Here is a 17,336-nt window from a genome sequence, read left to right as displayed (position 1 = left end):
CATCCTCCCCCTCTCATCCTCGTCGATGTTCCCCGTTTGCCTGTATGTGCATTTTCTCTCTTCATACTTTACTACATTCCTCCTTCTGCTTCTCTCCCTCTTGCCATCACATCCTTCCCTCTGGGACTCCCTCTCTCCCTCCTCCCTCCCCCTTAGTGCTGTCCCAGTTGGGCTGTGGGCTGGACGGGTCTGGGCCCCCGCTGCCTTCTCCAAGGCTTCAGCAGCAGCACCAGCCACAGATCCAAGTAATACAGCAACATTAACATTCATATACACATATATAATCTTTGTAGGAGCTAAACACTGAGACTAGATTCATCAGCCAACTCTCCATGCCTTTATGTAGCGGGCAGGTGTATGTTGTGCTACACTATAAACTGTCAGAGAACTAAGTAAATTAACTTTGTTTGTTTGTAAGTCTGACACAAACAAGAATTTCTTAAATATTCTTTATTATTTTCAGCAGACCTGCATAAAATTTAATGGATTTAAAGCAAGTGATTGTGGACTTCCTGTCACAGCATTAAAACATTTTGTGGCTCCAAAATGCAAAATTTTGAGGGCTTTGAAAACGTGAACACATTTAACATAGTACAGCTTTTGCTATATATTTATATATCTTAAACAGTAATTTAAAATATATTGTTTACGCTTTTTTTTTTTATTATTATTTCCAGTGAATAGTTACAGTTGAAACTGAATCACCTCAGGTCTGATTTTCATCAAAATCCTTCTTCACCACCTTTTTTTGTTTGTAGATCCACACCATTCATTCCATCTTGTGTTGTATGTTTGGTTATTATGTTGTTTGACAAAAGAAAACCTCGGTGGTCAAAGCAACCCACACAGCAGAGCTTGTGGCACTTCCAATGGCAGCAACTAACAACGTGTCAAACTGGGAGGCATGTTCTTAGACGGCACTCAACGTCAGGATCGGAAATATTGTTACTGGGTACATAGGTGTTTGGAAGGTTGCTGACTGCATTATGACAGAGATGACAGGCTGTTACACTGTAAGCATGAGTCCAAGTCGAGAAAATAACGATTTTTTTTTTTTTTTTGCCCTGTTGAGGTTGCTGACTTACTGTAAGCAGAAAGCACGGTTGCCAAGCTGCATGTTTGTTTTTCGCCAGGATCAGAGCCAGTAATTTGTGTCTCCAGACGCCACTGGTGCTGCTTGACTGTATCCTGCCTCACTCCCCAACACACCCCGACCCGCCCCGAATCTGTTGTCTCTTCCTTCCTCCTCCGTCTCCTCTGCAACCCATTAACCACTCTTCTGTGTTTCTCCGCACACTCCTCCTGTATGTTGTATGTGCCAGGCTTTAGTTCAGCTTAACTAACCCATGCCACTGATAGGCGTACTCTGGCACAAAGCTTTCTCGAGCGATCGTGTAGTTTCAGTTTGAGTGAGGGAATCCGCTTACGACCAGTGCCACTAAACCGTGCTGGAGATGCTTACATCTACCTTAGATTAAATGACAATCTTTTTGCTGCATTATGTAGCTTGAAATAACGTACTGAAATGTCCTCTGATTTATTTATTTTTTTGTCTATCTTTCCCTGTGCATCGAACAGTTGCAATTCTTGCAGCACCAAATGCAGCAGCAGCAAATGGCTATGGGAGCAGCAGCTCCTCAGGGGGGAGCACCACGGCAACATACCGCCAGCCAACCAAGAAGTAAGAGGAAGAGGAGCACGCCACAGCCCCTCCCGAAGTCATGACAGACTAAAATCACACTAAAACTCCCCCCCCTCCCCTCCCCTCCCCAACTACACAAGGACGTGAATGATCCATACTGTGCTCTTTGTCTGCCTCACTGTGGAGACTGCAGACAAGAAAAAAAAAAAAAAAGACTTTTTTTGTCCTTTCCGTTTGTCTTTTTCTAGCTGACAAATTTGTATGTAATGGTTGTCAGAGGTTTTGGAGAACCAAAACTGTGTCCACCATAGAGGATGGGGTTTTTAGAACAGGGAGCCCTAAACTTAAAGAACCTTACTGATATTTTTTTGAGATGAAACAGAAGAAGATGGTTCTCGTAGGTAGCGGGCTTCCACAGTAAACACATTGCCCCTTCAGGAAGACTTTTCTCTATGGAGGCTCCTGTGGACTGAGAGGATCATGAATGCACATTCTCAGAGGATTCCACACAAGGCTGCCCGATCCTCCTGCCTCTGCTTGGTTGTCCCCGGTACAAACTGCCCTTTAAGCACGGATCCCAGCTGAGCTTATTGACACCAAATCCTCCATATAACCATTACATGTGAAAATGCAAATCTGATCTTGGAGTAGTGCCTGGGGGCAGCTCTCTACCTCTCAGTCTGTTGGAAGTCTTTCTTCTGTTGGCAGTCCCGGCACAGGGCTCAAAACGAGGACTCAAGATCAACATGCAAGACGGTGTATCTGCTTTTGTACAGCACATTTTGAAATGGCATTTCCTTTTAATTAGTTCAGGAGCCATGAGCGTATTCTTACGAGACATTGAGTGTGTGTGTGAGACATTTCCGGACACTGAGAAATAATTTTTTTAAGCAGTCTTTGTCAGCAGTTTTATTGTTATTAAAAAAAAAGAATATATATTGACAGTGGAAAATACAGCTTTTAGATAAAAAGGTATCGTCTGAGTCTCTTTATTGTGCCGTCTTCACACTATGTATAACTTTGTCAATGAGTTTCTGGATCTCTCTCTGTCGTGCTGTTGCTCTGCTGATGCACTCCTGCAGTTTCTCTCCCGACAGTGACGTCCCACCTGAGCCACAGAGAGAGATTGTATGAAGCAATGTTTTACACAATTTATAAGATTTGTTTTAAGGCTCCTAATGCTGCAAGAACGCCATTCATACGCTGTCAGTTTCACAGTTATATTTGGGATTTAGTCCTCTTTCTTTTAGTGGTTTTGACAAAGCTAGCTCATGGAAAGGGCTTCAGGGTGGCGCGGTGGCTAGCATTGCCTCGCAGCAAGAAGATCGCCGGTTCATGCCCGGTGAGGACACCTGGGATCTTTCTGCATGGAGTTTGCATGTTCTCCCTGTGTAGTGTGGGTTCTCTCTGGGTTCTCAGGCTTCCTCCCACAAACATGTTGAGGTTAACTGGTAACTCTAAATTGTCTGTAGGTGTAAATGTGAGTGTGCTTGTTTGTCTGTCTGTCTGTGTAGCCCTGTGATAGACTGGTGACCTGTCCAGGGTGTCCCCTGCCTTCGCCCTAAGTCAGTTACTTTACTAAACTATTACTATCTACTTTACTACTTTACTTCCTATAAAACTGAAAAGTGACCTCTGTATTCTCAAACAACAAAACAATAATCTTCTCCAGCCCTATATTTTTGACAGTGAGGACTTTGTAATGAGTTTTCCTTTGTGTAATCACTAAGAAGTTGGCAAAATATCACTAAAAAATGGAAAAGAGAATTAGTACAGGCTGTTTCTGACCTGGTTTGTGTAGAGAGCAGAGTCGACCTTCCTCATCTGTCACCACCGTGAGCTGTGCGGTCGACAGACTCTCCTCCTCAGCTGTGGGATCTACGATCAGAATGGAGCTGCACAGAGAGCAAGCCAGGGTTACAAAAGATTGCACTAATGAACACAGTTTATATTCTGGTTCGACAAACTTACTCATCGAAGACGCAAAAAGAGGCACCAACAGGATGTTTGTGAATATGCAGCCCGCATCTCTTTTCTGGATTCACCTCTGGTGCACATGTCTCCTTGTTGATGGTGACCTCTGGAAGCTGTGCTGCAGGGGGCAGGGGCACTGTCAATATACTGATAAATCACAGTTTACAAGACAAATCTAAGGAGTAGAGATCTGTTTTCTCTGAAAGACAGGCAGAATGGCTGTATGTACTGTAACAATATTGCAATTTTGTAGTCCGAGATTAAAATGCCTCAGACCAGGAGGCCCTACAGTGAGTGAAAAAAAATCTTGCTTCCTCTTATCAGTAACCGATAACAGGAAACTACCACTAGCATTATCACTGACTTCCCTCATTCCCAGCCTTGACTGCTTGACCTGCAAAAAAAAAAAGGTTCTGCAGCAAGCAGAGCGGTGACTACTAGGCTATGTAAGAGCTTATTTTTCTAGGCTGTAAGATTCATAAACTACCGACGAATGAAGACAGGTATTCATATTCATACACTCATCCTTTACAAACAAAAAAATATATATAGTGCAGACACTAGATCCATGCAGTGTAATTATTGTTCTGTTTTATTTGTCTGTTTTAACTAGGAAACTACTACCGAATACACAGATTTTATTATTCTTAAGAAATTTTGCTCTAAGTATTTTTATTGTTTTTGATTTCATTACTGACACTCTAAGTACTCTGCACTTTGCACTACAGTAGCTAGAAGCAGGGAATTTATACAAGGTGTGTCAGAAAAGTTCCAGGACTGGAGTCACAAAAGATATATTTCAAACCAAAACTACGACTTTTCCCCTTCAGACGATCAACCAGCACGTCTACAAAGAGATCCTGCAGCGTTTGCTTTGTTCAGTGTGCGAGAAGAGGCGAGAGTTGTGGTAGGACAAGTCGTGGCTGCTTCACCATGACAACGCGCCTGATCACAATGCCCTGAGCATCCAACAGTTCCTGGCTGAGAAGAACATTGCCGTGCTGGAGCAACCTCCCTACTTACCCCCCCGGCTCCGTGGGATTTGTTCCTCTCCCCAAGCTCAAGGGGGTCATCAAGGAGACTCGTTTTGAAGACGTGGACGACATCAAGATGGCTGTGATGACAGAGCTGAGGAGGATCCTGGAAGAATCCTTCCAGGAGTGCATGGCGGCGTGGCAGAGAAGGCTGGGAAAGTGTGTTAGACTCCTGGGGGATTACTTCAAAGGGGAAAACTTGTAGTTTGTAGTTTGAAATATATGTTTTGTTGCACCAGTCCTGGAAGTTTTCTGACACACCTCGTACAGCTGAATGTCAATGAAATTCCCCAACTAAAACACTTAAAAGCAAATAATTGTAAGTTGTTTTTTTCCCATGTCAGTCACAGTTATGTCCATTACTTCCATTTAATACAACGCTTACTGTTCTTCAGGGCAGCCAGCAGGGCAATGATGCAAGCATCCAGAATGTTCCCGTCGTAGTCAAGACACATCATGTCACAGTAGAGCACCCAGCAGAGCTGCAGCAGAAACGGCGGAATTAGTACAGATGACTCAACATTGACAAAAATCACAACCAGTACCGGTGTGTGTGTATGATTCTGGGTTTACCTTTCCTCTGTCAATACACAAGTCTTCTGTTTTTATCACTTCAGAGCTGCAACACACATAAAAAAGACACTTAACTGAAAGCAGTGACAGGCATGAGGACAGTTAATGTGCATCTAATGAAAAATGAACAAAATGCACAAAAGTCTGTCACCTTTCAATAACATCAGCGATGAACTGGCTGGCAGCCTGGGCCTGTTCTCCCGGAGGACCCGGACGAAACCGAGAGGAACATAGAGGTGGCAAGTCCACGTTGGGCACTAAGAAGGATGGAGACGAGGACTGCAGTCAGTGTTGGCTTTTTGATTCGAATACCTTTTGCTGCTGGGATGCAGCCATTGATAAATTAGAATAACATAATAATCAGAGGAGGTAATCAAATAATATACACAGGAGAAAACCGACAAACAAAAACAATCTTTGAGTAAGATGACGTTCCAATGCAATTCGATAATTAAACTTAATATGTTTATCAGTTTTTGATCTGGCTGAAAGGAAGTTCATCCTCTCCACTGTCACCAATGTGCTTGTTCAACAGGAGTTCATGGATTGATTCCATGCATCATTTTGTAGGGATTTCCCCTTAATTAATGATTTAAATTGATCAGAAAATTTCTGAGAGTTTATAATATTGTAAGGTAATTAGTCTGGTAAATTTGCATAATTAACTATACTGTAGGAGCTTAAGTGCAATATTTAATTTAGTCTGGTGAATTTGCATTTAATATAACATAGCAGGGTTTTAACTGTATTTAAATGTATAATATTGTAGGGTCTTGACCTTAATAGTTAAACTTGTTTGGTTTAACATCAACCTTATTGGAAAGCACTTTGATTCAATGACTGTTGTTTAAAATGTGCTAAACAAATAACACTTGTCTACTTAGGCTGTATTGCTTTAATTACTTAACTTGTATTTGTTTTTGATATACTGCTTTTTTGTAAACCCTTGTTTTTAAAAGTGTTGTATAAAGTCATCATTGATGTTTTTATATTATTCATGTAATAGAAAAGTGGGAGGGTGTGTATCTTGTCTTAAATCCACCTTTGCACTGGACTTACCGATGTATCCTTTCCCAGGTGCCTCCACTGTCGGGTTTGCCAGCTCCTACAAACGAAAAAATCGGATGTTGATCTGGTTCAGATTCATTCAAATAAGGATTTTAACTGCTGTGTTCATGAACTTTTACCGCTTTGATTCCACAGATGATTGTGGTGTTTCCCATCTTGACCAGGGCTGAGCCATCTGCTGTGGATATGGACCCTGACCGGACAGACAAACAGAGAAAAACAATCCCATGTGGGTTAAAGAATATACAGCAACACACGTTGTACTGTGAGTAAGAACCGATGCTCACCTATGTTCAGTGTTGTGGTTCTGGACTCAGACAGCTCTCGCCCATCAGGTCGACAGTTTTCTTTCTGGGAAGGGAAGGTTTGAGTAAGACAGCTGATACTGACATTAAATAGACACATGCTCCCATTCACTCAGTGAAACAAGTTGATTGACAGCTGATTGTGGACTTCTAGGACTGTGATCACTAACCAGAAAGCTCCTGTGGTACTCCAGAGGCTCAGCAGTCCTGCAGGTGCGCAGATCAGCAAGGAATGAAAGACACGACAGATAAATACTGTGATCAGAGTAAAGACAACAACACCACAAAGAAACCGAGAAGTTTCTGCCTCTAGAATGACTATTCAGTTGATATGTACGTGTAGATTGTAGTAAATATGAAGTAATCATGAACTACAACATGAGAGAAGCAACTGAAGGACTGAATGAAGTGCGCCGTTAACGGTTTATCTCCGTCTCATGTGTTATATTTTTGGAAAAACACACAACGATCAGCGCAACTGTTACGTTTATTTGGTAGGTGATAATAAATCAAATTAAAAGTACTATTTTCGGTAAAATAGCTACAGTTTCTACGTCCTTACTTGAAACCAGCCGCCATGATTATTATGATGAACCACGTGGGTCTGGTGTCCGTCCTACGGAAGCCGGTAGGAAGAAAACTCGCCGGTTTGACAAAGCGATCATCTGCCCCAAATCCGATATTGCCTAGTTTATTATCATCCTTACCTGCTTTTATCAGGGTCAAGCAGTCATAAAGAGCTATGTTCGTGTCTCTGCATTATTTTTACTACTCTGTTCCTGACATTATAACAAACCCAGCTCTTTATACCTGTTGAAACAGCTTTAAAGGAGCAGTTCAACTCATATAATGCAGTTTTCTACCTGCCTGATAGTGATGCAGCTTCTACATAGTAACTGCAATGTTATTAATGCATCAAAAAAAGACCTGATTTAGTTCATGAGGGTTATATTTTAGGAAATATGGCCAACAGAATAAATGGAAAACAGATTTTCTTTATTTTACACATTTATATAAACCCATGTGTAAATAATGTTAATTACAGTAAATTACAGTTGCCCAATATAAATTAGGATATCAGACCATATACACCATTTTACATCCTAAACGCTGAAAACAACAGTATATTATTGTCATGCTGGAATATGCCATAAACTGCATATACACCAATATACTTAAGGGAAGCATTACAGCAGACATAAAGTTATGTGTATTTGACTATTCCATCCAGATAAAAGCTGCTGCACACATATATAAACTGAGCAATCATTTTTTGGCAGATGATCACTGTTTGGTACAAGAGGTGTCTATATCCCGTTTTGATGTAAATATAGCTCCACTTTAATAATCCTATTTCCTCAGGCATTAGTTTTTTTAAAGACATGTTTCTTAATTACATCCATATTTGATTTTTTTTTTTTTTTTTTGCATAAAATTCTATTTTCTTGGTATCATACCTGCTTGGATACTGTATTTTGCAATTAACATGCTTGGTACCCACACAAGATTTTAAGTGGATCTAATGCGGCAAATACAATTCATTATTTTGTTTTATGTTTTATTACTTTTTTAATGTGTGTGGAGCCTACTACTTGTTAACCAATTTTTACTGATGTGGAACTTGTATTTGAAATTGGTTTGATTTGGCTTTAGGAAATAGATGTTCTGTTGTTTTTATGAAGTAAGATTATACCGACAAGATCCAGTTTTACTTAGAATCTTTTTTATTTGTAATGTCAGGTTGTTTTACTGAAAATCACAAATTATTTTACTCTGAGCAAAAATATAAATGCAGCATGCAAATGGTTTTCTTTTCTGATGGCAGAAAAAAAGTTTAAAAAAAAAATCTTATTTCTGTTGTTATAGTGACAAATGTATCCAGTTTTTTTAGCTGTTCAGCTGGTGACAAATTCTCAATCGTTGAGTTAATCCACACTCTAGTCAGGTGTGGCTTCATCAGATATCGTGACCAGGATGTGACCAGGATGTGACCAGGATACAGACACTCTTCTGACCATGTCATTATAAACGACTACTTTAAAATACAACTTTATTTAAATGGCATGATGACACAAATGGCTGTAGAAAAGACAAGAACGGCATTTATAACCAAAGAAATTCTAGCAGACAGCTCTGGATGGACGTGTCCAATAAGATGATTGCATCCCAGAGAATGCTAGCTAGCTTTGCAGTTTCTCTACCATTCTTCATGAACTCCATATGTCACAGATGTGTTACTCACGATTGTGATTTCTGGACTATAACCCCACTTACCATCTGCCCATCATCATTTCCAGTGTAGCGTGTACTTGGTTGCTTTATGATGGATATTCTGTTGTGTTGATGCAACACATTGGAGCAACAAATACTTAATCCTCTATGTTCAAAAAAGAAGAAGGATAGAATTTACTTAAAAAGCAAAAACTAAGATGTTTGAAGGTTTTTTTTTTTTAATTATACCTCTACTTTTTTTTAACCCGACTGGTCAAACTGCGATCTATAAAAAAAAGTATGCTTCATATTTAACTTGTAAAATGTGTAGGAGATGAATGTATTATATATTCATGTCAACCCCCATTGTATATACAGTTTTATCATCGCTGTCAGTACCCCGCCTGTCCACTAGCTGGCGGTGTTCGTGTCGCTGCAGGTAACACGGAGCCGCTCAGTGTCTCTTGTTGTAAAATGATGATGTGTCGAGAAGAAGCCGCTACTTCCGCGTCGCCTTGGTGTACAGTTGTGATTGGAAGTGGAGTTCAGCGAACTGCCCCCAGTGTAATGGAAATATAGGGGCTCTTATTTACAGTTTCCACTTTCTAAACAATCTCATAAACCCGTGTTTTCTCGTGTATTCTGGGAGGTCAGTGAACAAACTACTGGACAAGAAGCAAACTAAGGAGAGAGCGAGCTAGCTTTTTAGCTAGCCACTTGGACTGGTGATCTGTCAGTGGTTGCAGGGAAGCTGGATGGAAAATGGATTTTCTCTGTGAAATAGTTCAAGCCCTCGTCGCATTAGCAGCTTTAGGTTTCATTGTGGTAAGTAAATATTGTATTTCGTTAATATTGCGTTGCCAGAGATTTGTTGTAGCTTGTTTTAGAAAGTGTTTGCTATCTGTAATAGGAAGGAAACAGCTGCCCAACTGCGTTTTTGCACTAACTGACGTACAGAAACATGACAGTGTGGATTCCTTTCTCTTTGTACTTTTTCCATTGACCAATCTTTTGCTGTACCTCTTGTATCTTATGTTAATTATGCTTTCTGTTCTTTCTGCTCCAAAGCCACAAGATTGGTCCACTTTAAAGTGGAAAACAAAATTCTCAAAAGTAGTAAAACTTAGCACAGTTTATATAATGAATAAATGACAAACATTTGTTTCATTAGATTTTATTCTGTACTAATAATGAAACACACCTAACATACAAGACAATTGAAACGTACAGAGGCAGTTTCAAAACCACATATAGTGTAGACAAACATCACACAACAAAAGGAAGATGGAAGGCTTAAAATGCAAACCTAGCTTTATCAAAACACTAAACATTGATTACACATAGTTGTAGCCCATCACAACTCCCAAGTCATGTTAACAACAAAGACTGCTGTGCCAATTAGATTAAATAGTCCATGCTATGAAATAAAGTATAGGTGCCCTCTCTTCATCTTGTTAAATAAAGTTTGTACACCTGTCTTTTAAAAAAAATTTTAAAAACAAAAGCAGTAACAACCGTACCATTCTCATATTTCTCCCTTTTTAGGTGCTCATAATAGCACATTTATCTGCAGGCATGGTGAACCTGAAGCGCCACGAGAAGGAGAAATACTTCCTCACCGCCACGGGAGAGAAGGAGCTCTTCCCCAGCCTTCAAGATCCCCACTCCAGGGAGCTGTCTGTTGTGATCCCGGCCTACAACGAGGAGCTCCGAAGTGAGTGACACCAGCTGTTCTGTCAGAAACATCTGCACTGTATCCTGCCTATGAAGGCAGATACTTCAGACTGTGAAGAGTAATGTTAATTCCAGGGTCACTTCACAAGTAGTCGAATAACTGCAGTACAGATAAACTCATTAAACTGAACAGCAGTTGTTAATTGTGCATCATCAGTTGTCAGTCAGTTTAAAAATGTTCCAGTGCAGCTGCAGTTGGTTGTAGGTGCTAATATGTATGTATGTTACTGTGTGTCATTTCAGTGCCTGTGATGCTGGATGAAGCTATGGAGTACTTGGAAAAGAGACAAGTAAGTGTTAAACCTCCAATGTGCAATGTTAAATTCAGTCTTAGTGAAAATGTTACTCTTATGAGCTTCAGTAGAAAGCAACAGGACTTCTCTTTTAGGTTTCTGAAGATGTTTCATCTCCGAATCTTTAGTTGTAATTGACTGATGGGGAGTTTTGGTTGTATATACTCACTATATATAGTCATCTATCTGAAACTCCCCATCAGTCAGTCAGAGCTGAAGAAGCCTTATGGGTGAGGAATGAAACGTGTTCAAGAACCGAACCTAAAAGAGAAGTCCTGTTGCTTTCTACTAAATCTCCCAGGATTACCATGACCTGGAGGACTGGGAATCTAGCATACTTTTTAATATTTTTTTTATTCATCCCCCATTGGGAATACATACACAGATAACTTTACTGTATTTTCATAAATAGCGACTCATTTAAAAGATTTTAAGACTCATTTTTATTAATAGTTTACGAGGATTCCACTAGATGGAAGCATCCTCTGAGAAGTATCTTAGCAAAGACGGCTCTTGTTGCTGAACATGTCATTCTCAAAGGTAGCAGTAGGTGGCAGCATTGACCTTAAAAAGTGCCTCTTGGGAAACAAATCACTCATGTTGCTTCTTCACTGCAGAAACAAAACCCTTCTTTCACCTACGAGGTCATCGTGGTTGATGATGGCAGCAAAGACAAAACCACTGAGGTAATGATTTTAAGCCTCTTTCTGGGGGTATGTTCCCAAGAGTTCCATTCTAAATCCCCTCAAGTTTTGCTCTGGTATAGATTTTGAAATTATGCCATTAGAGATTTGGTTTCTAAGTGAGCATTGTTGTGATGTCCTGCCAGGTCGCTTTACGCTACACTAGGAAGTACAGCGCAGATAAAATGCGGGTCCTGACGTTGGTGGAGAACAGGGGAAAAGGAGGAGCTGTGCGGATGGTAAGAATGTGGATGTGAGAACACAGTGTGTTTGAATGCTTCACAGAAGCAGCAGTATGAAGTTAACTTTGCCCGTCTTTGCTCTGTCTCAAAGGGAACTCTGAGCTCCAGAGGGAAATTCATTCTGATGGCAGATGCTGACGGAGCCACAAAGTTCTCTGACATTGAGAAAGTGGAGGCTGGACTTAATGACCTCAACCCCAGACCGGTGTGGCGGTGTTTTGTTTGTGTAGTTCTGTCTCACAAAAATATATTAATAGGAACGCTGTTAATACGTGACCATCCTAAAAATGCCTCTCTAATATTTAGGAGAACATGGCAATCGCATGTGGTTCCAGAGCTCACCTAGAGAAGGAGTCTGTAGCTCAGGTAACTGTTTCTTCTTCTTCTTTATTGTAGAATGTGTCTTTCTATCTAATTTCTAATCACCACTGTTGTGTCTCCACAGCGATCTATGTTTCGTACATTCCTTATGTATGGCTTTCACTTCCTGGTGTGGTTCTTTTGTGTGAGAGGGATCAAAGATACACAGTGCGGCTTCAAGCTTTTTACACGTGAGGCTGCACTCAAGACCTTCTCCTCTCTCCATGTCGAGCGGTGGTAAGAAATCAACTCTATTACTTAGTGTAATGATGCAGTAATAGCTGCAATGCACATGTGTCTGTGTTATTTAAAGCAAAAGCAAGCCAATCGGAAGTTATTATTTTTTTAATTAAATTATTTTTCCAAAACAGCAGACAAACAGTAGTTAAAATACCTCATTCAACATGTCTCACATTGGTGTTTTTAGGTAAATGGTTAGCTAGACTTATAGTTAGATCAAGGTTAAATTTAGCTAGTTGCTGGTAAGTGGGCACTCAGAATTTCCAATACCCGACCAGGAAAACATTTAAGAAGATTCCACCAGAAGTGAAATTTTCAGCTGTGGAAACCTGAACATAATTCACCAAAATAGCAGCCTTCTCTTTTTCTGCTATTCACTTAAGTAAACTTCATGTCTGTTGCTAAACGTTTGTTGATCGCAGAAAAGCAACAAAGCAAATGTGGCGGCAGCAATGTTTTTGTTCCCTACTTTGTCCATCGAACATGCAAGGGGGTAAACATTATATAGTTTTGAGGTGTGACTTCCCACCGCGGACACACATCAAATGCAGCTCAAGTGTGGAATGCATGTCACCATCATCTCTATTAACCAATAAAACCGATGACCTTGGAAGTTGTACTGCCCCAACAGGTGCAACAAAGCTAACAGAGGTTTCTCACTGAGGTTTCATGCCCAGCTCTCATGATTAGACCACTGTACGATTCATTTTTTTAGGTGCAATAAAATATGAACTTTAATGCAGCTTTTGAACATCTGTTGTCCACTTTAATCTCTCGTCTCCCAGGGCGTTTGATGTGGAGCTCCTGTACATTGCCCAGTGTTTTAAAATCCCCATAGCAGAGGTGGCAGTCAACTGGACTGAAATAGAAGGTGGGTTTTTCGTGGAATATGTGGACATGTGTTCTCTCTCTGTGGCACTTATCTGTAGTTCTATAAATATCTCTGTTGGATGTGTGCGTAAGTTTGTGATTGGCTGATTTTATTCATTTCTACTCGATATTTTTCATTTTCATGTAGCATGATAATAATAATTTAAAATTGTGTTTTGTACAAGGTAATCTTTGTGTGTGATATTAATGCTTCTCTCAGTTTATGAAGCATCTTTTCAGCTATTTACTAAAGCCTGTCATAAAGTATTTTTAGTACATGTCCCATCAGTGATAAATATCAGCAAACTGGCACATTTCTGTTACTTATCTTCAAAAAGTATAACTTGAAAATGAAGTTGCCGTGATTTTTGCTCCACCAGGGTCCAAGCTGGTCCCGTTTTGGAGCTGGCTGCAGATGGGACGAGACCTGATTTTCATTCGTCTGCGCTACATCACAGGAGCCTGGAAACTGCAGTCAACTCAAAAGACTGATTAGCCAATCAGATAAGCCCTCGTGTCATAGAGACAGCCTATGATAGAGCCATCAAGCCTTTGGATGAGGTGGGATTACAACTGTGTCCATCATTCACTGTAATCGCAAAGTATCAGCTCTTCTCCTTTCTCGACATCACTGGACGTGAAGTCATGGCACAGTTGTAGGTTCCTCATGGTTCTGCCTTTTTTATGTGCATATTGGTATGCCATGGCCACGGTTACACATACATTTCTGTTGCCACAGTTTACAGAATGTAGGACTGATTCATGTACTAAGTTACTTACTGTTTATTTTGTGCCCAATCAACTGTAAGTGAGGACGATTTGTGGTGAAATGTGACGGATCTGATCATCTGTGTGTCAAGATTCTCACATGAAGAATGAATGTTGTTATATGAAATTTGCAAAAGGGAGGGGATTTTATTTTGGAGAAAACATGGCTGTGGGTTGAAGAGCTGGATAGCTTAAATGACTTGAACCAAAATAAAAATTTTAAGAAGTCACTGATTTATGATTTGACAATCAATATTAACCTCCTGACCAAAGCTGCAACCATTCACTGATTAATCAACTAGTCAAAGGAGCAAAAAAATGTAATGCAACTTTTTGGATCGCTGATTTTCAGTTTCTCATTTTTCAAGCAAAAATACGAAACGGGTGATTGTTTAGTTTCGTAGATTGGATTTTCTTCTCTTTTTTTTTTTTACGTTTTTTTTTTTTTTAAACCATAAACGGGCATGTGATGTTACCTCAAACTGCAGGATATTGTAATGGCTAATTCTCATTGTTATTTTCAAATTAGTTTGTAATGAACGACTGACTTTACATAGTGCCTCACCAAACTGAAGTGCTTAATGGGAGGAAGAAAAGAGAGAGACTTAATAAAGATTGAGGAAATGTGAAAACAATGAGGTTAAGTGCAGAAACCACAAAATGTAAACTTATAAAAACCAGGATGAGGCAAAGAAAACAAACGACTTTTAAAAGTTTTTTGTTGTTTTTTTTTACGAGGTGTACTTTTGAGAGTCAAGGAGCAACAAGAGCAAAAGCATGATTACCTTGTTTTCCAGCTTTACCTTGGAAAAGCCTGATTCCTGTACTGAGAACCTGAGCAGCCAGAGGACACAGCAGCTCTACAGTACAGGTGATGTCCATGTGATGTTGTGTATGTTCATTCTGAAATCAATGACAATGTGAAGAGGAGTTGTGTTGGTGTTCTGTGCAACCTTTGAATTCGTTAAAATCCTTCTTCTTGAACAGGTACACTTCAGCTAGAATTTTCTAAAAACACCTTTTTCCACAAAAATCTTTAACTAAAGGAGTTACTCATTTTAAAAGCAAGACCAACGATGTCTTCGGAGCTCAAAATTTGCGGTCAGATGAAGAGATTTTTACACTGCTGTCATAGCGTTTGAATCTTTGGTTGGTTGTGCCGTCACCCACACAAAGCCTTACCTTGCCATGTGCTTGAGATGGTACAGCAAAATGTAACACGTGAACACACTGCATGGACAGTGTAGTGGATGATGAGTGAACTAAGACCACTGGTTGTTTAATTGGGGATCAGGCATCCTGTGGAGAGTAGTGTGTCAGGAAATACCTGTGAAATATTACTGGAAATCTAAGTCCAATGTAAGTCCACTTACAGATCACTTAATTTTCTATAAATTAAATTGCCAGATGAAGTTATCTGGGATCAGCTATATGAAATTGGATGCGTTACAGGAAGCTACATTATCCTGTTTGGCCTCTCTTTGACATGATGGAAACTGAAGTGGGGGGGGGGAAAGTGGGATTGCGTTATTTATGGCATTATCCATCCCTTTGTTTGTCTCCTAAGCCTCGTGAACATCTTGGGAAGAGTGCAGCGAGCGTTTTTGTGGTCTAAGCAAATGAACTTTAATAGTGCTGTTTTCTTATGCAAGCCTGAGGTCTGGGGTTCGCGCTGATGCGGATGTCTCTGGGGCCTCCCGGAGCCCCGGGGAGCGCATCCTGTTTGCGCCCTGCCCATCTGTCTGCCCTCTGCACCCAGACAAGACACTGAGGCGGTGAATCACGATCTTCTTGTTTCCTGCCTCCGGATTTAGATCTGCAGTTTAAAAAAAAACAAAAGACACTTTGTAAATTCACACGTGGAAGGTATGGTGTTGTGTTCACTTGATAAAATGTGAACAAACAGGTTGTTAAAGTCCCCGGACCACAGTTTGGTAACCACTTGTTTTGACGGACCACCACCTATTTGTGGCATACCGGCAGTTTATGTCGGTGGTGCGTTTTGGTTGATATACCTGGTGGGTTTGGGGGATGGAGGGGGGATGTTAAAAAAAAAAATCATCAGGTTTTTTTTTTTTTTTTGCAAAGATCCACAGAGTGGTTTCACTTCGTGTTGGGAGTATTGTTACGTCCCGCAGCAGTTGCTGTAAACTGTGAAAATGTCAAACTTGTAGACTCACTGTCGCCAGCCGGGCTTGCGTCATTAACTGGACCAGTCACGGCACTCCCAATAAAGGATCGTATCCATCCGCAATGAGAAAGACCTCTATGTGGCTCCCAACAGTAGATAACGAAACAAACTTGGTCTTTTAAGAGGGGGGAAAAAATAGTAATTTGATTCGAAAACGTGAGTAAAAACGAGTAGGGACACTGTGGGGAGTGTCACCTCTGCACAATGGAGATGTTTTTCAGACTACAGGTGCAGCGTGTGTGCGTATTTGCGCATGGCCACATGACAGTAATAGTAACCAGAATAGGTGTTTATTGATGAGTTGATGTGGTCGCGTATGGAATTTGCATATAACTATACTTATTGTTGTCACATTTATATATGACTTAATAGCAATTCTATAATAAATTAACAAATAGTTATTCTAAATCACACATAGAAGCAGTGACCATGCATGATGAAAGTGGCTCATACAATCTGCTGTAAAAAGGTAATATGTCATTAAAGGTGCAAATGAAAGAATAATACCCAAGAACCAAGCGCAGGCATTTAATTTTATGAATGAAGGGAGAAACACAAACGCACTGCTAAATACTACAAGAAGAAACGTTCTTCGGCTGCTTCAGCGTCCGTCATAGGAAAGTCACTAAAATAGTCTGGAGCAGGAGAACAGGTGTGATTGTTTTTCTTCCTGCCCTCCATTAGTTAGTGATGATTGGGAGACTGGCTCAGGTGGCCACGCACACGCACGCGTGCACGCCCGCCCGCGAGCCGTGGACGTGAAATCCCTGAAATCCTGGGAAAGTTCCAGGAGGGGGAAGGCGGAGGGATCTCGCATGCAGGCGCTGCGGTTCCAGCCAGGCTGACGCCGCCGAGGCTGTGTGGCGCTCGGCTGGGGCTGCTGGAGGAGTGGAGCCTCCGAGCTCTTCAGACCTGCGTCAATCCGACCGCAGAGGTCAACGCAGGAAAATGCTGCGACAGAAGCTTCACAATAACAGCGGAGAGTCTGGCAGTGGTGGTGAAGTTGCAGCAGTGGCTGTGCTTTGTCCTCCCTGCAGGTGTCTGATCAGTCCTCCCACCAGTGTTTGTAATCTCTTGTTAGTTGTCTGTTTGTCTCTGCTATCATTTCCTCTCTCCCCTTCATCCTAACCCAGGGGTGTCCAATCCTG

At 40.8% G+C, this 17,336-nt stretch overlaps 3 protein-coding genes across 6 annotated transcripts in view; 2 read left to right on the top strand and 1 right to left on the bottom strand.

Annotated features, from left to right (window-relative positions):
* The window catches only part of supt20 (SPT20 homolog, SAGA complex component), a 15,853-nt gene extending 13,240 nt beyond the window's left edge, over window positions 1-2,613 (top strand). For 3 of the 4 annotated variants that reach the window (XM_008303992.1, XM_008303993.1, XM_008303991.1), the window contains exons 23-24: window positions 157-245; window positions 1,579-2,613. In XM_008303992.1, coding sequence (XP_008302214.1) covers window positions 157-245; window positions 1,579-1,725 — 236 coding nt within the window. In that variant the 3' untranslated portion in view covers window positions 1,726-2,613. The remainder of the gene's footprint in view (window positions 1-156; window positions 246-1,578) is intronic. The other variant, XM_008303994.1, reaches the window with a different exon arrangement.
* On the bottom strand, window positions 2,537-7,215 carry exosc8 (exosome component 8). Its single transcript, XM_008303995.1, has 11 exons — window positions 7,159-7,215; window positions 6,767-6,803; window positions 6,579-6,642; window positions 6,411-6,484; window positions 6,283-6,328; window positions 5,375-5,480; window positions 5,224-5,269; window positions 5,036-5,132; window positions 3,614-3,734; window positions 3,431-3,537; window positions 2,537-2,750 (listed from the first exon to the last, which is right to left on the bottom strand). Exons 1-11 carry the CDS (start codon window positions 7,173-7,175, stop codon window positions 2,632-2,634), a joined length of 834 nt encoding a protein of 277 aa, XP_008302217.1. The 5' UTR covers window positions 7,176-7,215; the 3' UTR covers window positions 2,537-2,631.
* Window positions 7,216-9,306: 2,091 nt separating this feature from the next.
* alg5 (ALG5 dolichyl-phosphate beta-glucosyltransferase) lies at window positions 9,307-14,227 on the top strand. The gene is made up of 10 exons (XM_008303990.1): window positions 9,307-9,632; window positions 10,353-10,521; window positions 10,785-10,831; window positions 11,452-11,520; window positions 11,664-11,756; window positions 11,851-11,964; window positions 12,066-12,125; window positions 12,205-12,356; window positions 13,145-13,230; window positions 13,610-14,227. Exons 1-10 carry the CDS (start codon window positions 9,570-9,572, stop codon window positions 13,723-13,725), a joined length of 969 nt encoding a protein of 322 aa, XP_008302212.1. The 5' UTR covers window positions 9,307-9,569; the 3' UTR covers window positions 13,726-14,227.
* The last annotated feature ends 3,109 nt before the right edge of the window (window positions 14,228-17,336 follow it).

The sequence above is a fragment of the Stegastes partitus genome, unplaced genomic scaffold (genome assembly GCF_000690725.1).
Source record: "Stegastes partitus isolate 25-593 unplaced genomic scaffold, Stegastes_partitus-1.0.2 Scaffold2110, whole genome shotgun sequence".
Lineage (NCBI taxonomy): Eukaryota > Metazoa > Chordata > Actinopteri > Pomacentridae > Stegastes > Stegastes partitus.
The sequence above is the reverse complement of the archived record's forward strand: the minus strand, read 5'-3'. Positions and strand labels throughout refer to the sequence as shown.